Source organism: Phoxinus phoxinus (assembly GCF_949152265.1).
Source record: "Phoxinus phoxinus genome assembly, chromosome: 8".
NCBI lineage: Eukaryota > Metazoa > Chordata > Actinopteri > Cypriniformes > Leuciscidae > Phoxinus > Phoxinus phoxinus.
Genome location: NC_136883.1, coordinates 23212536 through 23235549, shown reverse-complemented (window position 1 = coordinate 23235549; position 23014 = coordinate 23212536). Strand labels below are relative to the sequence as shown.

Here is a 23014-nt window from a genome sequence, read left to right as displayed (position 1 = left end):
GCACTTTTATGATTGCCAATCTTAGAAGTAAAATGAAAATTCCACTTTTTTTTAAATCAAATTTATTTATAGACCTTACAGATTTACACACAGCAGAAATGGAACTATATACATATATATGATAATATTTGAGTGATTACTAATTTAATATCTAACCGTATATAAATGATGGAGCGATTCAAAGATTAAGGTTCAAGTTTGAGACATTAGATAACACGGAATGACATTAATGTGTTACATAAAAGTGCCAGCAAACTCCTAGTAAACACAGTCCAAGATTAGTCAGCCAATAGGAAACACTGGGGGCTGAAGAGGGCGGGCCATGGTCCCACCCAGGGAACCAATCATATCCTGTAAAGAGAGACATTAAGATGTAGGTTTGAAAGTCATACTGAGAATAAATGCTAAATGTATATAAATATGGAAATAATAATAAAAATACATCTTTAAATAAAAAGATGTAGCTGACATTAAGATATTAATAAGTTTTAAACATTCACATTATGATTGTCAAGCTGCTTTAATCTGTATTGAGAAAAGAGCTATATACAAATGAAATTGACTGTCATAGTCTAAAAACCTACATGTGTAGTGTGCATATGCATATGGTTATATCTAAATTAACTGGTTTTATTCAAGTCAAATATATTATTTAATATGACCTCATTAAACTGACTTCATAAAATTACATAAATGAGTAAGATCAGGAGTAAGTTAAGAGTTGAAGTTGAATTTAGAGTAAGATCAGGCAGACATATAGTAGCTCTATTGTACAGTAAATAAGGGCAGTTTTTATTATACAGACACATAATTCACAGTTTAGTCTAATAGGTACAACCATTCCACACCATCTGAAAATATTTCATATATATATATATATATATATATATATAATCTGTTCAGATGGTGTGGAAAGGTTGTACCTAATAACACTAAACTGTGAACTATGTTTGCACTGTAATGTTGCTGTGTGATAGTTTTTGTGATGTGTCATTGTAAATGCTCTTACTACAGACGTTGTCTCGGCAGATCTCTGATCCACAACCGCTGCAGCCCACACCTGCTATGTTTGGAGTAACACCATGAACTTGTCCTCTGCAATAAAGCATGTTGGAATAACATCACCACAAGAGGTAGACAAAGTCATATTTTGACCTGTGCTGTACTTTATTATATCAATGCAATAAATCAAGCAAAGCTTTTATACCCCCCTCCCCCCAGTCTTGAACATTTGGCTACATCCTTGCAAATGTCTAACTTACGTATCGCCGTAGTTGCACACAAAGATAGTGGATTCTGGGTGAGTGGAGAAGTTTTCGATTCCTTTAGAGCACACATTCACAGCACAGCCCAGCTTGAAGCTTGTAGACCACATTAACTGAAACATACAATACATGTACAAATACACAAGGTTGAGAAAGATAGTCGAAACAAATTTTCAGTGCTGAAATATATTCACATACAAAGCTGTAATGATGTTAAAGAACATACCTGTGTGTAGTGGCCGCACAACCGTGAGCAGTTGTTGTTTTTGACCGAGTACACTCCGTCTTTGTTCCACCTGTGTATGGCGTTCTCCACGGAGAAGGCAGCAAACGGAGCCCCCAGCCAGACGTTCTCGCCCATCCATCCGAATAGCGGGTGCCCGAAATACGCCAGCCCAGGATGATGAGAGGCCTTGCAGTGTCTCGCCCGGTCTCTGGCACCTTTGGCCAATTCATTGTCCCAGGACTGTAGACAAACACACAAACGCATCCACACAACAATAATCCAAATCAATAGAATTTACAATATATAGATATTATATGATTTAAGATATGACTCACTGGATTAGAGGAACAAGCTCCAACAAAACTTACATTTACAATGTGATTTGTCCCAGAACATTTGATCCCAGAACATTTTACGTGTGCAACTTGGTTGTTCTATGCTGAAACTTATTCGAATCAATTGAAATACAAAAAACACTGCTTAATAGTGCTTATATTTGACGTGAGTAAAAAAACAGAACAAATGAATTAATAACACATGTACAATTATTATTAATGGAGAGATATCGTGACATTTTGCCTGCATGTCAGAACCCTCTTCAAGCACCATCACAAACAAGAAGACCCTTTGTTTTCTCTTCATTCTTTTACTACATAGAAAAATACGATCCAGATCAGTAGGGAGCCTTTTCTTTCCACTCATACAAAAACATCTCTCTATTGCCATGACAACCAGAATGATAGTTGTACATTTTGTTATTATTCTTAAACCAAACACTCTGAGACAAAAACAAAATAACATGCTGTTAGGGTAGCATGATGAATCTGTGTCATTACCATGAGCATTTAAAATGTGGAACACTGGGACATTGGATTTCACACACAAACACAGACAAATGATGATGAACACGAGTAAACAAGATTGAGTAAACAACATGCTTAAAAAGCTGCGCAAAATATTATAATAAATAAATGATAAACACATAAATGTTTTTGAGGGGTGATTAATCTAAACGAAACATAACCGATGCATCAAATACCTGCGCCCTGAACACCTGTCTTACCATGGAGCGCGCACTGACCGCAGGTGGAGTGACGCGCGAGCGTTGCGTGTTATGCGCCTGCACACACCTGCGGATGAACTCCGGTTCCGTTATTCCAGGTAAGAGACCCAGAACGCCGAATGAGCCGTACAGAAGAACCCATATCTGTAAGAGAAGACCGCCGAGAGAGTCCATGGCAGGAGACTGTCCTGAGCCGCGCTGCTTCGCTCTGGATAAATGAGTCAATGGAGCATCACTGCAAGAGACGCGCTGACCTGTGCGTCATGGTGCCGTGGATTTGCCCACTCTCTCTCCCTCTCTGTCTGTCGATCTCTCTCTCTCTCTGTCTGTCTATCTGTCTTCGTACAGGGGCTTTTTAAAGGACCGATACAGAACCACCCACCATGTCACGAAAGAATTTGATGCGCGGGGCTCTTTGTCTTCATCTCTCACGCACAAGTTCTCGCTCCCGCGCGCGCGCACACACACGTCTAAATGTAAAATAAACCGTTACAAATTTTTTTTTATTTTTTTATTTTTTATACAGTCATATTTAGCCAATAGCCTACATATTTAGAATGTCTATTTTGAAAATGCATTTAGAGTTAGTTCATTTAATTTACATGTCAGCTGAGATAGTTTAAGTTCAGCTATATTTTAGATTTAGTTGGATATTTAGCAAGGCTATTTAAGATTTTAATAAAAATGACGATTGGAATGAATATTACCTTTAATCATGAATTTATTTAATAATACATCGATGTCCATCGATGTTATATTTTATATGATTTAGCCTTAAAAAAAAAATGTGATTACATTTTTTTTATAGAAATGGGATTCACAAAATCTGCTCATTTTATACATTTGTGTAACAATTTTACATTTCAAAATTTCACAATAATTTTTATACAGGCGTTTCCTCTCATTCGTGACCATAGTCTTAATAAAAGCATTAACAGAGTATTTGTATTTCTTTTTCCATTTATTTTAGTGTATTCATTTCAGACTTTTTTACATTTGTGAATGTGAAATTTAGCTAACAGAAAAATAAGGTTTATAAAATAAATATCACTTTTCTTTTCACATTCATGGAAACCAAAAATGACATTTAATTCTATATGTAAATTCAAAGTTAGGATTCACATAACATCTGATAAATTCATTTCAGACTTCATTACCCACAATCCTTCAATGATGAGAGTCACGCTGCCATCGTGTGTGTTCTGTGTTTGGTTTGTAACCACCACAGCAACGTGAGCGCGGGAGTGAAAACCGTCCTACCTGTTAATTTTTAACAACTATAGAATGTATACATAGGCCTACATAAATATAGTGTACAGTTCCACTAATAATGAAAGCAAACGTGAAATCTTCACCCTTACATAAAACCGTTCAACAGGTAAGTGCGCAATGCCTGTAACGTAATGGATGGCTTTTAACGGGAAAATGTGTTAAGCTTTATTAATTATTCTTTCTGTTTGCATGTATTTATACTAAAGCCCAAGACAAGTGGGGCAGACCGCGGGCCGAGGCCAGCAGAGTAAGTTAAGAGAACTAAGATAAGCTTGCAAACATATTGTTTAGAGAGTTGTTAATACATTATTTGATAAAATTTCTCCCCCAGAGTTCCAGTGCTAAAGTTAGAGACCCTACACGAAGCGGAAGAGGAGGTGGGATAACAAAACATGATGATGTGTAGTTTAATAACTTGATTTTGCAAATAGAGTCGAAGCAGGTCTAATACTATTGAACGTGTAATTTTCTACAGCATCCTGCCATAATTCCAAAGGATGCTGGTATCAAGAGTGTCACGGGAGAGCTGTCAGGCATGAGTTGGGGCTCTCCAGCCTCCATACAGTCAGAGCAGGTGCTTATTCAAGATTACCATAAAGGAAAAGTTCACCCACAATTATGTCATTATATGCTTTTTTACTGGTACTGGTAGTTTTTTCCCAATGCAGTTTTGAGGCTTTTGAGCTTCCTGCATAAAGCCAACTTTTTTCCCCCTACAAAAAATACTGGCAGTGTTTAAATTAGGCATCTTGTGCTTTTCCCTCCCAGTGTTTTTCGTCCAGGATGAAAGACTCAATTAAAAATCACATGCCTGCTGTGGATCATGGAGAATCACTACAGCTGAGCCACAGAGTCCAGGCACAGAGAAGTCCGATGTACAGTCACAAACCAAACCTGGATTCATCTACCTTCACCTCTAAAAACACAGCACAACCCATCTACAACCAGGCCAACACTGTACGGCCCAACAGCAAGATGATGGATGCGGTGAGTTTAATACTGGGTCCCAGTCCAATCAAGTGCCTCCTTACTCTTTGCCAGAGATTTTCTTATAATGGGAGACTGCAAACTCAGGTTTCTTAGCATTGAAAAGCACAATAGTAAAGTTGGATCATCAATCCATCAGTGTATTCTTCAAAACACTTTATCGTCTGCAGTCTTGGGAAGTTGGATCATGTGCACTTTATAAGCAAAAAAATAATAATACAGCACCCTGACATCATTGAAAGGTTTTCTAAAATGTATAGCCCATTAATGTTGACAAAGATCATTGAAATAAAGGCAAATGTGGTATAAATTAATCCTAACTGTCTCTCCCAAATGAGTGTTTTGGAAAATATGAATAGTCAATTTATTTTAAATTTTTTGTTTTTACACAAAAGATATATATATTAGGGCTGTAAACGATTAATCGTGATTAATCAAATCCAAAATAAAAGTTTGTTTACACATAATATATGTGTGTATTGTGTATAATTATTTTGTATATATAAACACACACACATGCATGTATATATTTAAGAAAAATGTGTTATTCATATATAAAATAGTTCTATTTATATATAATATAAATCATATAAAAATATTTATGCAGTATATAAAGGCAAATATTTCTCAAATATATACATGCATGTGTGTGTATTTATATGTACAAAATAATTATACACAATACACACACATATATTATGTAAACACAAACTTTTATTTTGGATTCGATTGATCGCGATTAATCGTTTACAGCCCTAATATATATATATATATATATATATATATATATATATATATATATTAGGCTACTGTGTATGTATACATTACCGGTCAAAAGTTTGGAAACATGACAATTTTTTTGTGTTTTTGAAAGTAGTCTCTTATGCTCATAAAGGCTGCATTTATTTGATCGAAATACAGAAAAAACAGTAATATTGTGAAATATTATTAGTTTAAAATAATAGTTTTCTATTTTTATATACTTTAAAATATAATTTATTTCTGTGATGCAAAGCTGAATTTTTATCAGCCTTACTCCAGTCTTCAGTGTCATGATCCTTCAGAAATGATTTTAATATTCTGATTTATCAATGTTGGAAACAGTTGTGCTGCTTAATAATTTTTGATAACCTGTGATACTTTTTTTCATGATTCTTTGATAAATAACAATTTAAAAAGAACAGGATAAAAAAAAAGACATATTTTGTAATCTACACTACCAATTGGGGTCAATCATTTTTTCTTTCTTTTTTTAAAAGAAATTAATATTTTATTCAGCAATGTTAAATTGAAAAATAGTGATAGTAAAGATTTATATGGTTAGAAAAGATTTATATTTTGAATAAATGCTGTTCTTTTTTACTTTTTTTTTTTTCAACAATGAATTCTTAAGAAAGTATTACAGGTTCAAAAAAAGAATGTTAAGCAGCACTTCTGTTTCCAACATCGATAATAACTGAGTATCAAATCAGCATATTAGAATAATTTCTGATGCTGAAAATTCAGCTTTGCATCACAGAAATAAATTATATTTTATAGTATATTAAAATAGAAAACCATTATTTTAAACCGTAATAATATTTCACAATATTATTTATATATATATATATATATATATATATATATATATATATATATACTATTATACACACACGCACACACTGTTTTATATAAAAGTATAATAAATTAAAATGTACATATATAATTTATTTATTATTATTTGATCCACACATTTATGATGTTTACACACTTTGTGTATCATTTCACAATAAAAGCAGTTTACTCAGGCAATTATGACATTGACTTTCATTCAGGTCAAACATTTTCTGGCACATGTTTTTGACCAGAGATTGTTGTGTCCCCCTGGTGGAGAGTGTTTGTTAACCTGCAGAAGTCCTATGTGAGCATGTAATGTGATTGGATGATATATTTGTGTGTTTGTGAGTAGGAGGGGCTTACCGAGGAGAGGAAACTGCAAGCAGTAATTGAGCAGGTTATGGTGGACCAGCTGTCGAGGTCAGTATCTCTCTCTCGCTCTCCTTCTCTCTGTTCCATTTCTGTCAGTCTGGTTAGTAATAACGTCGTGAGGGTTTTCTGATACTCACGCAGGGCTGTCATTAGCGATCCGGAACAGAATGCTGTGTCTGCCAGTCCCACGAGTGTCCCACCACGCTACAGGAGAACTCTTCACCACACTAAGTAAAACCCACACACATACATGACTCAGATACAAAACGCTCTTTCTCCCCTTCTGTCTCATACTCATAGGTTTGGAGAAGGTCACAGTGGTTATGTCCCCACTTATATTTAAGTTTTTGCTTAGAAAAGCACTACTATTATTATTCCATTATTGCTCATACTTGGGGTTACTGATTTGAACAAACCAATAACCAGCCGTAATTTTTTTATCGAGCAAAAAAAGCACTCAGAACACCCTCACAACCACATAGCAACGCCTTTGCAACCACCCACAAGCACACAATAATCGTGATGGTAAGTTTTGCAAGAACCGGCAAGGTTTTCTTATATAAAATATAAAAATCTATTTTCAGTATAGTACACACATAAAAGTAAAGATTTCAATTAGAATTGAAATATTATTGACTCTTATGACAAATTGCTTGGGATGTTCCTCATTTGTAAGTCACTCTAGATAAGTGGTTCTCAAACATTTTGACTAAAAGGTCCCCCTGAACACAATTTAAAAAAAAGAAAAAGATCAATCGGATTGATTTTAATGCTTTAGATAAAAGCTTCTGCTAAATCAGAAAACTGAAGTTTGTGAATCCTTGGGGGTTTGTGAGGGTACTGCAGGGGGTTCAAGAGTTGATGAAAAGCTAATTATTAATTATTACATTTGCGTTTCTAGTAGCATTCTAGATAATACAGTCTAGCAAAATTATCGATCGTGGTTCAAGTATGTAGAATGAGTTCGTGAAGTGGTTCACCACCTGAATTAAAATGAAAATATATTCTTTTATTACAGTGATTTAAAAATATCAATAATATCAAACCATATGTGCATTTTCATGGTTTTCTGATTTCGGTTAATAGTCACCTGAAATGCAGGTAAACAATTAATTAATTAAGAAGAAAAAAAGAAAAAAAATTGAGTAAGTGTTTATTTTGAAATGGTTAAAAAATATATATATATCCAACGAACTAGTATGTTTGTTAGAGAAAGAAACTGATTAGCACCTGCTAACATTTAGCTCCCTTTGATAAAACTGTGATTTGTGATATTTAGGTTTTTGTTTTGTATCTACAGGGTAAAAACTCGGATGTCTTTAACAGAGAACACCTTATCCAACAAGCTCTGTTTTCAAGCCAGGATTTTATCAAGGTAGTTATAGTATTGTGATGGAGATTCAGCTATTTGTTTGGTGTTTTATTTTGTAATGTGTGTGTGTTTGATATATAGGTGTGGACGTGAGGCTTGCCGAAAACTGATTGGCTTCTTTTTCTCATGTGACCAAACACTGACTGTGTACGAGTACCGGAAATTTGGGAAAAACAGGTCAGGCCATGATGCTTTTCATTTGTACAAATACAACACATCACTGTTTGCTCATACTACATATTTTCCCTCCAAATTGAGGTGTTTTTGTAAAGTTAAATGTTAATCGAAACTCTTTCAGATGGAACGCGTTGCCCTTTATCGCTCGTGGTGTGTATTTGAACAGAGGGAGGCCGTACTGCCTTCAAGACATCTCACAGGTTCGACACTCATCATCTTTCACACACTCACCGAATAACATTAATTCATCAACACTCTGCCTGCATCTCCCAGGGTGCCGAGCTTCATTTCTGTACAGACGACCCACACCTCCCCCAAAGTCTGAGACAGCAGCCGTGCCTGACTCTCAGAGTTACTGATGTGGATGACACAGCCAAGGGAGCCCTGCTGTATGTACCACTCACACATATGTACATGAGTGCGCAAGTTAGAGTACTGAGTGTTTCTTTTGCACAGAACTCAGTCTGGGGAAGGTCCACATTGTCTCTCTGAAGAGGAAATCAATGATCGAAACACTCTAAAGGCAATTCAAGGTTAATCCTTAACACGCATTCGCTCTTGCACACAAACATTTTTTTTTCAAATGCATTAGCATTCATCCAAAATGTCCACCCACACATGAGGTATGTCATTTGTTATGTTAAAATTAGGCTAATTTTAATCAAATTATTTACATGATATGCCAATTAGTTGCATTCACTACCGTCAGTCGGTGAGATTTTTTAAATGTCTCTTGTGCTCACCAATGCTGCATTAATTAGATAAAATACAATTTTATCAAAAACAATTTAAAATACAGGTTTTCTTTTTTAATATATTTTATAAATGTAATTTACTCCGGTGATCATTACTCCAGTCTTTAGTGTCTCATGATCCTTTAGAAATAGTTTTTGTAGAAAGTGATTGTAAAGAATAGAAAGTTCTAAAGAACAGCATTTGTCTGAAATGGAAATATTTTGTAGTTTTATGAATATGAAAAATCGTACTGACCCCATACTTTTGAATGGTAACGTATATAAATATTTGCTATACGCTGTGGGTTCCCTAAATTAAGATATATTAAGAGCATTAAAGAAATTACATTATTGTGTCAGACAAATAAAAAAACATGTTGAATAGACAAAAACAATGGCTTTAAAAATTTATATATCTATTTTTGTGGTTATCATTGTAACTGGCCAACAACCCACTTTGAAATCGCATTTATCAGTCTTTCACTGAGCATCACATTTTAAGATTTAAAAAGCTGTATTGAGTTACCTGAAATTACACACTTCACCTTAAAGTGACCTTGTACTTTTGATGGCACATTAATCATTAACCAGTCACAGTAAGCTTGACAAGGATTCCAGTGCTCTGATTGGTGGATGTTTTTGCAGGTGCAGTGCGCGATCGGCTGAGGGGACGTGCGATCCAAACCCTAATCAATCTAGGAAGGGATCTGCAGAACTTAGATATAAAGATTGATAGTGTTCAGCAAAAAGTGCTGCTCAGACAATCTCTGATGGAGCAACTGTGCCTTACTCAACAGGTAAAGAGAAAAAATCATAAAACATGTTTAAAAATGTAAAAGCTAAATTTAAAGCAAGTCAATATTTACATTTCCTGAAGGTTATCTATCTATCTGAAATGAGACTGTAGGAAAGCACCAGGCATGTTGATGTAGAACATAATGTGAGAGTGCTGAGCCGTTACATTAGCGTGTGCTGTGTGTGACAGGACTTCGAGGCGGTGTGGAGGATTGTGGGTCGGCGTGCAGAGAGGCGGGTGCACCCCGCTGATGTGATGCGTGCCGTTACTGGGGAGATGAGCGAGAACAGAAAAGCCGTTTTCCTGAAGGTGACAGACCAGCCGGACTGCTTTCGTCCTCCAGAGGACGCCGTTGAGCTCTGAGTTATTTAATTTCCATTTAGGCCATTTGCTAATGTTCCTATCTTTTCTCTGTTTTTAGGTTTATGTAAAGCTTGACCCAAATAAAACCGGCTCCATCTTCCTGAGCGATATTGAAAAATTCTATAGAGGCAAACAAGAGTCTGACGCATCACACGGTGAGCCACTGATCATTTAGTCTCTTGCACACAGGCAGCAGCTATTGAATTAAACATGAATCCAGAATTCATGTTTATTCAGTGTCGGTCAAGATTTCATGACAAACAATGAATGAAAATCTGTATAGTTCACTTTACAGATACACATATAAAGGTAATGAGTAAAACAAACTCACACTGATGTTTATGAAGATATTACTGTATCATTCTTATTTCGGACTGTTGATAGAAGCCGTTCCGAACTCTGACATTCTGGCCTTCGTACGGGAAGCAGGAAAGGTCACCAAGACGGTGTCATATGCCGAGTTTGAGGACTATTACGAGGGTCTAAGTATTGAAATCTCTGATGATGAAGAATACATCAACAATCTGAGAGCTACCTGGAGTATCTGAGACTATCTGACTATTTTATAGAATGACACTTTCTGAACACGAGTAAAATATTGAGCTTTTATGTACTGTACACACACTGTAATATGTTTGTTCTAGCATTTGCAGTTTAATGTAAAGTCACCTTATATTACTCACATTAATAACCATTCATATTGCCAATTTTTACTTCTGAATTGACTAAATGCTTTAGCTTCGACATGATACAATGTAAAATACTGCTTACAATTATGGGGTCAGTACTTTATTTTTTAAAGAAATTAATACTTTTATTCAGCTAGGATGCATTAAATTGATCAAAAGTGACAGTTAAGACATTTCAAATAAGTGCTTTTGATTCTTTAACAGAAAAATTGTTTCACGTTTTCCAAGAAGATTAAGCACAATATTTGCATATTAGAATGGTTTCTAAAGGATCATGTGACACTGAAGATTGGAGTAATGATACTGAAAATTTATATTTGCAGTCACAGGAATAAATTACATTTGTGGACAATGTTAACTACTGATTGGCACATGCTAACAAGTTTTAAATTATAAATTGTTTAAAAATATGTTGTATTGATTTTATTAATCTATCATAATATATGTACATATACAAACCTTAATATGAAAGGCTATGCAGAACAATTCACAGATAAATCATGTGTCCAATATGGACATATATGCATGCATGGCATCAAAAGTCAATTTGTGTCTGTTTGTGGAAGCTTTCCCTCTGTGTCAATGGCCATTAGACAGTCCATTCCCAGATCCATTCGAGTATGTGTGGGTATAGTCTTCCTCAGAGCCCTCCTCATTCTCTTCTTCATCACTGCGCTCATCACCCTTTAGCTGAAGAGAAAGAAAGAGAATTAATCTTGTGCATTAAGTGTGTACATGTTTTTCTACCCTCTACCAAAAATGATCTAAATCAGATTTAAAAAATCTAATTTGAATAATAATGAATACTCACATTGCCGAAGAGAAACTTTTTGACCATGCGGAGGATCAGGGAGGCCCAGAACACGTGCAATAACAGCAGCACCACAAGCATGACGTTAAAGAAATAATAGCCGAAAAAGGGTTCAAACTGATCCAGAGGATACACCCACGTACAGTGGATCAGCCTGCACACATGACATGGACACACAATTTAACCTTGTGTAACCCTAAAATCTCCCACACATTTACCTCCATCACACACTTACCAGAAAGGGAAGATGATGAGTCTGGTTACTATGAAGACCAGAGCGAACACCACAAATATACTGTTGCAGATTGTCTCCCATCCAGCATAGTTAAACATCTTAGCAGACTTCGAGAAACGGATCAACAAAAACCTTTAACACAAAACACCCTATACATATACATAAAATGCTACCATTCAAAAGTTAGAGGTGGGTCATATTTAGTCTTTTAAGCTCACCAAGGCTGCAAACATACAGTAAAAACTAATATTGTGAAATATTACAATGTAAAAACTTTTATATTTAAATATATTGTGATGGCAAAGCTGGATTTTCAGCATCATTACTTTAGTCTTCAATGCCACACGATCCTTTAGAAATCATTCTAACATGCTGATTTGATATTTTTTAAGGATTCTTTAATGAATAAACATCTTAAAAGATCAGGATTCGGTTTTATTTTTAAATAGAAAAACCCCCCACATACAATTCTTGCTGGCTTTATTTTTTGGGTGTTCTTTACTTCCAGTATTTCACCCTCTCTCACCTCGAGTAGGACATCAGATGTGTCATGGACCAGCATGACCAGTGTGCCAATGCGGATGTAGTTTGCACACCAGGAGAAGGACAGCAGAGTTAAAGTGGCCCAATGATGGACCAACTGCTCCTTAAAGTCCTACAAATAGACAAAGAGAGAGAAATAGAGCTCTGTAAACCTTGACCTTGGCAATTTTGATCAGTTATTTACAAATTCCATCAAATTTCTCCAAAATCATATTATTTTAATAAATGCAAGACATTGGATTCCATTTATTAAACCTTAATGCACTGAACTGCATGACTTATTGCATTATAATGACTTGTGTAAAGTAACTTGCTGACTATGTTATGACATTGATAGGAGTGCTACCTGCAGGCTAGTTGATGAAAAAAATGACCTTGATGTGACCTTACCGATCTTATATTCATACATACTATTTTTAAGTGATATAGATAGTGAAATACTCATAACTGATAAGGTGAACATGAGATACTGATATTGGTGCATCCTTACCTTCCGTTTGACGTCTGCAGCCACACTGAACAGTAAAGAAGCATAAAAACTCATCTCGATGATGTAATACCAGTATTGAGAGTCCAGCAGTGACTGTACACACACACACACACACACACACACATATAGAAACACACAAAACAAACATATTTAAAAACCAACCGCCATACCTGCACAAACAATCCTCCCGGAACAACATGCAAATATTCAGACTGGTTTTCACTGTGCTACTCTTTTGTAAAACACTATGAGAAGGTAATGTTAGTGTTTTTTAAATGTCATAAGTTACACTTACTTGTTTGGGAAATCCTGCCCACACTTCTCGTAGATCATAAAACCATGGTTTCTGTTGCACAAAACAATACAATTCACAGTTCATTTATTTCTATAACCAAATAATACCTTTAAATTAAATAAACACGAAAAGATTTCAGAGTTTATAAGCGGCGAGGATTGTTCAGTAACTCTTTCTCCAAGTAACATCAAGTGAGTGAATAATTGAAATGTTTTAATAAACAGATTCGTAAAAAAAATTAATAATTTAAAATACCCTTAAATAGCATGGGAGATACTGTAGAGTACTTCCCTAATATATAGTATGCGAAAAACAGTATGCAAACAGAGTAGTAAGAGATAATAAGAAATAAAGTGCACTTTAAATACCGGATGATGCACTTATAAATTACCGGGGAAAAAAGAAGTGTGGAATGTAGGACGCTTCATGCACTCAGCAGCTTTAATTACATAGCGGCGGGGAGGGGCTATCATTATCCAATGGTGAATGAAAAAAATAACTATTATATTAATATAACTTTATATCTAATTCATACACTACACGGCTGAGTACATAGTGTATAAGTGCATAGAGCATAGTACGTCATTTGGGACACAACACATTACAATTATTTTTTTTCAACGGTCGAGAAGTAAATTCAAATGTAGTACATACTGTACTCAGTACGCAATTTCAGACACAGATTCATTCGGCAACAAAACAAGCGGTGAATCACTGAATCATTCACTCACCCTACTTGTTCGAAACACTGATTCATTTACTGTGTGTTGCTCAGAGATAGTCAAGTGTTGCTTTGTTTTGGAACCATCCGGAAAAAAATGAGTAGCTGGTAATATTATGTCTAAAATTTAATAAAATTTTCATAAAAGCAATATCATAGGCTGCTAACACTCATGCCATTGGTCTGAAGTGATAACCTGCACTTTTGCACATGACATTGTTTAATTATAGGCTCTTCAAAACAACAAATTGATTTTGGTGTGTGTGAGTGTGTGTGATTCTCTGTGTGTGTGTTTGGGTGTGTGCAGGGCCTGTCCATGCCTGTTATTGTGGACATTTGTGGATCTTTCTATCAGGATGGAGCTGTTCACAGGTGGGAAAATGTTACTAATTACCCCTCAGGCATTTCTCACAAACACACATGATGATTCACGGTCTCTCCTGAGAATCTCTGCATGTGCTGTAACACTCACACACTTACACCCAGCTGTTTGGAGGTCATTCAGGTGTTCAGATACAGTTAGTGGTCTGTATATACAGCAAAAAACACTTACATCATATAAAGCCAACACGCCTCCGAAAGACAAACACAGATAAAAGGCGAAACGCCAACTAAAAAAAAGAAAATACTCTTGTTAATAACAAATATACATGTTTGAAAAAAGGCGAAGGGCAAATATGGTCAAACACGAATGAGTCAATCATGAAAGTTTGTTTAGTGTGTGTAAATATACCTGGCTTCTTTGAATTTCTTTAGTACTGCGGGTCTGTCTTGGTTCCTCCGTATGCGGAACCAGCGCTCCACTTGCCTTTCCGACCAGCCCAACTTTTTACAAACACCTTTTATATCCGCCTAATTACATGAAACACACAAACATTCCTAGACACATACACTTCATATGTCAGTGTGTGCTGGCCTTACATGTACTGTACCAGCGAATAGGACATACTGTATGTTTCTATTAATGCTTTAACACTTTTGTTGAAGCCTGTTTTTATATATAATGCATTACAAAAGGAGTTCTTAATCTAATCTAAAGATATTTGTAATGTCTTATAAAATACATATTGTAGTACATTATGTTTTCATAAATAACTCGACTACAGTTATAACACATTTTAGTATGTACGGTACCTACACATGGTCGCACCTTTAAAGTATCTAATGTATATTAAAACATAAAATTGGGTTTGAATCATGTTTTAAAACATACTGTTTTTGTTCAAGGCTGAACAAAAACAGTATGTATTGCCAAAACTGAATATTTGTAGAATGTATTGCCAAAACTGTTACAATAATTAATGACAACATTTAACGTATTATAAGGAATAGTATTATAATTTATATATAAATGTTGTATTGAAAGGTAAATCTTATTTTGATTTAAAGATTACGAAAAATTATGTGCACAGATAAAGTAGGGTAGGTAGAATTTATATAAAAACTTTTTACCAAATTTGATTAAACTTTCTATATATATCAATGCATAATTAAAATGTAAGTACTCTGATAAAAAGAGTATAAAAATCGAGTGACTCTAGACCGTTTAATCTTCATTAAACACAGCTCATTATTTCCATTCGGGACGAATCACAGGATTGGCTTGCGCGACTGTCACTCTCCGTCGCCATAACTACCGCCGCTATTACTGGCTCTGCCCACGTGCGCGCAGTCGCGCACCCGTTTTTAGGTGGGAGTGAATGGAATTAATGAGCTGTGTTTATTGAAGATTAAATACACTAGAGTCACTCGGTTTTTTATTCTCTCTATTTCAGAGTACTTGCATTTTAATTATGCATTGGTATATAAAGACAGTTTAAACAAATTTGAATAAAAGTTTTTTTTAGACAATTCTGACCTACCCTACCTTTAATAATAAATACTGCAATATTCAATAAAAAGTTTTGATTTCATGGTGACTTTATTTATGGTGATTCCCATAAGACCCATTTGTTCGGAAACAATGTTTTATTATTATTGTTATGATTGTCATTTGAAGAAATAGAAGTCTGAAATTTAGATTTTTTTCACATTACAGTAACAAAATTTGAACTAATCTACTATTTGCTTCACAGGACACCTGTGCTTCCCTCTACATACTATATATCTACTTGTGTGTTCTAACATGTAACTGTCATGTATGGTCTCATCTGACAGTTTAGAAACTTAATAGTATTGTGGTAAACTAAATAGAGATATTTAAGTATTCTACTGTACACTGTCTGTATATTTAAACATAAATAACTTTGAGGCTTTGAGAATCTTATCGGTTACTACTGATCATTTTGATGGCAAAAGCAATTGTAACTTTCGTTATCTAAACCTTTAGGTTAAATCCTACGTTTTCATATCAGTTCTAAGAACGACCTTTACCCTTAAAGAATAGGAGGTTAAAGAATAACAACAACTTAAAAGCGTTGGATAAATAATTTAATTATGCATGTCATCCTTCAACTGCTTTTTGTTCTGATTATTGATACAATCTTAAAATGAAAAACTTCTGATTGCTTAAAATTATTTTAATTAATTCAACACTTAAGTAAAAAAAAAAGTCCCTTAAAATAATTAATTTTCTTTACAAAAATATTAATTTTAGGGTGACGTGATCTGGACCTGCTCCAGATTAAATACACTTAAAAAGCATTATATACACAGGTTTCACGTAATCAGATCACTGTTCAAGTGTTGTGTTTGGGATGTTACCTGTATTGGATGTTTAGAGTGTGTTTTGTAGTATTCTTCCAGCACCGGATTGTGTGATGCTCTCTTGCGATATTTGTCTCTGACCCCAAGAGCCTCAGCGAGTGGCACCGCGATCAGCCTATTGAATGAGGGGAAGGCAGTGAAGGCACAAAGAGTGATGCCTTCTCCTGCTGTTAACCAGAAACCATTCACTGCACTTTAACAAATATAAGAACATATCATGTACATTTTTTTTTTCTTAATTATCTTAATAAGCAGTAAAGCTTCCTTGGCCAACTGGCTTTACCAGCTTCAGTTTTGCTGATGAACAGCATGGATATACGAGTCCACCAGAGACTGGCTTTACCAGCATATATTAATGCTGATGTAAGCTGGTCTTTTCAATATCATTTAGCGTGTGTGTGTGTGTGTGTGTGTGTGTACCTTTCATATAATGCCCTTAAACCTAGCAGCAGTACTGCTACAGGTAGAGTGACGTACAAGTGGGACACGCGGGCGTAGACACACCCCTCACTGTCCTCTAGGTCCGCCCACGTCACCGGCCTCGGCAACCACAGCCGATCCCACCAAAACCACTCACTGAGCATCGCCCTGTGAAAAACACAAAAACATTATCTACATTTATTCATTCAGCAGAAAGGACGAAAGAGAAATCTGGAGATTGTAAAGCAATAGTCATTGAATGATTTGAATGGAACTGAATAGAATGTTTGGGTCAGTTTTTCCACACTATTGTAGTTTTATGCAGTAGCCAGTGAAATAGGATACATCACTCCCTGAACACAAAAGAAAAAAATTAACAGACCTGCTAAATTTACTGGAACATTCTGTGCATTTAAACGTGCTTTCTAGTTACTAGTCTTTTCAACTATGTGACGTGTTTAACGTTGTCAGAAATATTAGCGTGAGACTATATTAATGAAAGATAGAATTGACATGCAAATATTCAAATCTACAATAACATGCAGAGAGAGTGTGTGGCCGACTGTGTGAAAAAGAGTTTTGAACAGACAGACAGTAGACATTAGTATCCGAATCTGGACTTCCATCAAGTAGCTCAGACTCACTTTTAAGTCTAAGGGACTCAATCTGGAAAGCCGACAGCTAAATGGAACAATGGTATCTAGTATTAGTAATCGTATAAATACAGTAACTTGAGCTACACTGCTTTCGCTCCTGCTTGAATCAGTCTTGCGCTTTTGTCTTCTGTGTTATACAAGATTCATTATTTTGTATCACAAAAGCACAAGACTCTGATTCAAGCAGCATTTTGTTGGAGTGAAAGCAGTGTAGCTCAAATTACTGTATGTATTCTTATAGTGAGTATTGACTGTTTATGGTTACCATGACAAACAGATGCACAAACATGCCAAAGACTCAGAAACACATGCCAAACAGAGAGAAATCCATACCTTATTTTGCTCTCAGATTTGTCCCTAGATTTTTGTCTAGATTTTTACACACTTCTCTATCCCCTTCTGTTGTAATTCTGTTCACACACACACACACACCTTTAAGCTGATCCTCCAGAGTTGTGCCCAGTACAGATGAATCCACTAGGTACTAACAGAACAAGTGAACTCACTCACTCACTCTCTCTCACACACGCACGCACACACACACACTTTCACCACATACCTCAACCCCCCCACAAAGAGCTCATTGAACCGCCTGAGAGTGTGTGTCTTGAAAGAGGGCCAGAGAACTGGATATGTAGGAGGGGCCACAATCACCTCAGGTAGATCGAGTCAAAGAAAGGCTATAGAGAGAGAGGACATGAACCTTGAAATATTGCATGCTCTAAACAGGTTAATAACTCACAAGGTGAATAAGAGAAATGTTCTATTTGTTCTGACATTTCTTACTTGCAGTTAGTGTTTTAGTTCTTATTTACATTTAGGCACCTGGCAGATAAGCTTTTATTCAAAGCGACTTACATGTTTGGTTTTGTTCAAGCTATACATGTTTTTTTTTTTTTTTTATCAGTGAGTCGAAACTGTGACCTTAGTGTTGTTAAGGTCATGTAAAACAAGCGGAATTACAGGAAAACTCTGCTATCGGTTCTCAATAACTTGTGAGTGATTTGGAAAGAAAGCATTACTTGCACTCAAAATCCTACAGGAATGTGTACAGGATTCCTGCTTCATCATACTTTTAAAAACATAAAAATTACACTTATGAAATTTACAGGATTCCAACACAAAATTAAACATAGATCTTTTAGAACACTGCAGTTTGTGCTTTTATGATTAGCAATGTGCCAAAATGCCCATGCAGGACAATAAGGACATTCAAATTAATTTAAGATTGTTTAGGATTTTTAAACAACTGCACTAGGAACAAGACAGTTAAAATGCAATACTTATCATATGCTAATCAAAATATCTTAAAGTGTGTAAAGAATTTCTATCACATTTTGGAACCAATACAAATATTTTCCATTGGAAATAATTTGAATCAAACTGATTTTTTTTTTTTACAGGATCCTTTAAGTCCTACTGGATATTGTGCAATCTTTATCAGAACATGTCTTACTACTACAGAGATAAAGGAAATTAATTTTAATATCCTATCATTCAAATGCATTTTATTCTATTGGTAATCATAATAGTTTTTGGTGTGTGTTATGCAGTGTTGTGGGTAACGCGTTATAAAGTAACGCGTTAGAGTACTCTAATTACCTTTTTTGTGAAATGTGTAACTTAACGCGTTAGTTTTATGTGTTAAGTAATCAGTAACTTCGTTATTTTTTAAAAAAAGTAATCCGTTATTTTAAGGAAAGGAAAATCCCGAATAAAAAAATTTCCCCAGGATCAAGACAGTGTTTCTGCGCTTCAATACCCCACCACCCTCCAGCGAACCCGTGGAGAGGCTTTTCAGCCTCGGGAGTCTCGTTTACATGCGCTTCATTAAGGCACACGCGCGCGGTCTCTTGCTCTCTTTGCTGTGCACGCGGTACACGGTTTGGAGCACAGACTCTGTCTCGCGGGCGCGCTCGCTCTAGATTCCGGGAGATTTTAACTAATTCGCGGGCATCAGTGAGCCGCTATCAATATGCGGGAGACTCCCGGACCTTCGGTTAGACTTGGGATGTCTGCATTTCTATACTGAATTAATATTGGCATTATAAATATTGATTTTTTTATTGAAATAATAGCCCATCCGCGCGTCTCTACTACCCGGGCTGGGAAGGTGTGAATTTTGATTAATATGTTCTGTGATAATAAATAAATAAAACGCTATGTGGAATAGCCTATTGATGACTGTCTTTCCTGTTATTTCTATCCTGCAGTGTTAATTTAGTCGGATGACTGACGTTATTCATTGCCAGGAGTCACGACTTCTAGGTGCATTTAAAGGGGGCCGTGTCTGTCAATTAAGCTGCAGCATGTGTGAGGCGCTGCAAACGGCTTTTAATTGTTGGTAACGCATGAGTACTCTAACGCGTTACTTTTATGAATAGATAACGCTGTAACGTAACTGATTACTTTTAATTGATGGTAACGTTGTAACCTAATTAACTACTTTCCAAAGTAACTATACCCAACACTGGTGTTATGTTGTAATGTAAACCCAACAGTATTCTGTTAGTTCCAAAGTATGGGAATCCTGTACACATTACTTTAGGATTTTGAGTATGGTTATTAATGCTTTTTAATATGCATCATAAGAATAAATCAGAGCTAGTTTTACTCTTAGGAACAATTATGTTGGATCATTTAGGATTGGTTCCTTTAGACATTTTCTTCAGATTTTTACTAGGGGGAAAGTCCTGTATGTGTGGTAATGCAGTAGCCTACAGAATAATTTTTTTCTCACTGTAATATTGTAAAGGTGTATGAATCACTGGCTCCACCTGTGTTTACTAATCTGAGCATGACTGACTGGATCCTGATCCTTTGTCTCACTGGTGTCCCAGCCCTCACTACTGTCTCTGGGAGTAGGTTTGCTGTCTCCATCTAGTGGTGGTCAACAATACAGCATTTAGATGGTCAGATGATCAAGTTAGATGGCACGTACATGCCGTAACTACAGCATTCTGGGCTATATATACTTCCAAAACGTTCAGCGTGTAATATTTGCCATCGGTCCACTCAATTAGCAGCTTAAAAAACAAATTGTATTCAATAGATTATAGCATCGAAAGAGCGCTCAATTTACAATCACTAAAAAGTGGTCACTCAATTCGCGATCTCACAACGTTCCATTCAAAGCTGTCTACACGCACTGCATAATGAATATCTTACATCGTTTTTTCGTTAATAGTTGCAAGAGTTGCAACTATATGGCAGCCGAGAAGATCATTGTGTTCTTTTTGAAGAATTTTCGTAGCCTGATGAAATAAATACGTGTTTAATACTGCTAAATACACACAATGTTACAGTCACTGTACCTTGCCGTCCAGAATAAAAGAGAACATACCATGGGATTTGTGGAAACTGTGGTTAGTGATCCAATTTGCCGCGCATTTCAGGATGAAAAGACAGACATTTCAGGTGAAGGATAATCCACTTCTTACCTCCGAGGCTCCGAGACTGTGTTATGGTCTATGATCTTATTATGTTTATGGTGAGTAGGCTTATCATTATTTCTGATCACTGTTGATATGCTATTCTATTTTATTTTTTACTATAAAAGTCTTACTACAAACATGTCTTTTAATATATTCAATTGTTGCGTATGCCGAGCAGCATGCGGACACATTTGTAAACGACTTGGACCCATTGTGCGAGCTGTTTCTTTAAAGGGGTGGTAAAATGCCCTTTTCACAAGATGTAAAATAAATCTCTGATGTCCCCAGAGAGTGTGTGTGTGAAGGTTTACCACAAAATACCCCACAGATATTTTTATATAGCACGTTAAATTTGTCACTTTTTGAGGGTTTGCGCACCGTTTGAGTAACCCCAGAGTGCAGTCTGGACGATGGGGCGGGGCGACACTTTGGGGCGGGGCTACACGTGTCGCTCCGCCCACCAATAATTTCATTGGTTTATAATACAGCAATCTTATTGGAGTAGGCATGAGCATGCGCATTCCTTTATGTACGAGTTTATGAATGATCTTCTACGCAGTTTGGCCGTAGGCTACTACGCATGGCGATTTCAGTAACGATCAATTAAATAATGTTTTTATTAACTTAGTAGGCTACGAGTTACAGTTAATACGACTTAATAAGTTAAATGAAGTTACTGTACAACAAACAATCCTTTCAAGGCAAACCGCCGTGTAATATAGCCCTGCTAAATCTGGGGAACGAATTCTTCATTCGTGGCCACGATAGCCTAGGTCTATATCATTATCAAGTGAAGTCAAGTCAAGTCAAAACATTTTGTATAGCGCTCAATTCACATCGTTTTATAGCAGTTTTTCAAAAAGTAATATAGGCCTATAAGCTTTAGGTATATTGAGTCGTTTTAGAGCTGGGCGATATAAAGAAATATGTTGCTGATATAAATCATACGATTTAGATTTAGCTAAATTATATTTATTAATTTACCCAGCAGATAAGTCAATGGCACTTTAAGTGAGCAATGATCACGACTGCATTAAATTACTAGCATTGCAAGGAGAGATCGCCTATTAAGCTGATAGTAATGTTTTCCGAATGTCATGCAGGGCTGCGTCATTTTACATCATTCATTTATGCTTAATTTTTCCATTAGGATTGGTGAATAAAATAAACTCGGGGTTTTACACTACATAATGATAATTCACTGTATTTCAGTAAGACACAGTTCCGAAAGTGACAAATAAGACTATAATAGGCTACCAAATAATACAAGCCCTGGACATTGTTTTTTTTTTTTTTTTTTTTTTTGCGTACAATGGGAATTTAAAAACCTGCAGTGCTGAAAAGTGGAAAAAAAAAATACTAAAACAGATATTAGGCTAATATGTCGCTCTATAGCAAATATTATTTTTTATGTGCTCAATTTAAGTATAAATAAGTAACTATTTACTTATTTATTACTATTTAGGCTGTTAGGCTATAGGCAATGCCCAGATTTACAGCGGTGATTTTTTTAATAGTTAGGCTGCAGCTGTAGCCTTTGCCAGTGTTAATATTTGAACCTATTTTTAACAGGTAAACAACAAGGAAATATGAGTTTGCCATTAAACATTTTATTTGCACTTTGTGCCAAAAAATGCAAGCATTGGAGAACAAATCTCGTTTAAAAAAATCAACAAAAAACGGTCGCGCTTTAAATAAAATAAAAATTAAATATAACATTTAAAATCAGCTGCTTGCGTTCGGGTTTGTCCGATGTCTTTCCTTTAATACAGCGATTTATCATAATTTGCG

The 23014-nt window shown here is 35.7% G+C and overlaps 3 protein-coding genes across 8 annotated transcripts; 1 reads left to right on the top strand and 2 right to left on the bottom strand.

Annotated features, from left to right (window-relative positions):
- Positions 1 to 53: 53 nt before the first annotated feature.
- glipr1b (GLI pathogenesis-related 1b) lies at positions 54 to 2988 on the bottom strand. Its single transcript, XM_079620534.1, has 5 exons — positions 2555 to 2988; positions 1492 to 1731; positions 1263 to 1378; positions 1010 to 1095; positions 54 to 351 (listed from the first exon to the last, which is right to left on the bottom strand). Exons 1-5 carry the CDS (start codon positions 2726 to 2728, stop codon positions 227 to 229), a joined length of 741 nt encoding a protein of 246 aa, XP_079476660.1. The 5' UTR covers positions 2729 to 2988; the 3' UTR covers positions 54 to 226.
- Positions 2989 to 3683: 695 nt separating this feature from the next.
- caps2 (calcyphosine 2) lies at positions 3684 to 11456 on the top strand. Its single transcript, XM_079620519.1, has 16 exons — positions 3684 to 3932; positions 4033 to 4073; positions 4158 to 4203; positions 4302 to 4400; positions 4595 to 4813; positions 6762 to 6829; positions 6923 to 7012; positions 8082 to 8156; positions 8235 to 8330; positions 8452 to 8530; positions 8604 to 8719; positions 8787 to 8863; positions 9710 to 9861; positions 10050 to 10169; positions 10282 to 10378; positions 10608 to 11456. The coding sequence occupies exons 1-16, from the start codon at positions 3885 to 3887 to the stop codon at positions 10769 to 10771; spliced, it is 1587 nt and encodes a 528-aa protein (XP_079476645.1). The 5' UTR covers positions 3684 to 3884; the 3' UTR covers positions 10772 to 11456.
- On the bottom strand, positions 11022 to 18389 carry cers3b (ceramide synthase 3b). 6 transcript variants are annotated; one of them, XM_079620523.1, is made up of 11 exons: positions 18123 to 18362; positions 17134 to 17301; positions 16711 to 16828; positions 14741 to 14859; positions 14561 to 14618; positions 13287 to 13337; positions 12992 to 13084; positions 12485 to 12613; positions 11959 to 12065; positions 11724 to 11877; positions 11022 to 11602 (listed from the first exon to the last, which is right to left on the bottom strand). In XM_079620523.1, exons 2-11 carry the CDS (start codon positions 17295 to 17297, stop codon positions 11492 to 11494), a joined length of 1104 nt encoding a protein of 367 aa, XP_079476649.1. In that variant the 5' UTR covers positions 17298 to 17301; positions 18123 to 18362; the 3' UTR covers positions 11022 to 11491. The 6 variants fall into 6 exon arrangements, with proteins under 6 accessions (XP_079476649.1, XP_079476650.1, XP_079476652.1 ...); XM_079620524.1 differs by having other exon boundaries at positions 11204 to 11602; positions 18222 to 18389; XM_079620526.1 differs by having other exon boundaries at positions 11204 to 11602; positions 16711 to 16880; positions 18222 to 18371.
- Positions 18390 to 23014: the final 4625 nt, after the last annotated feature.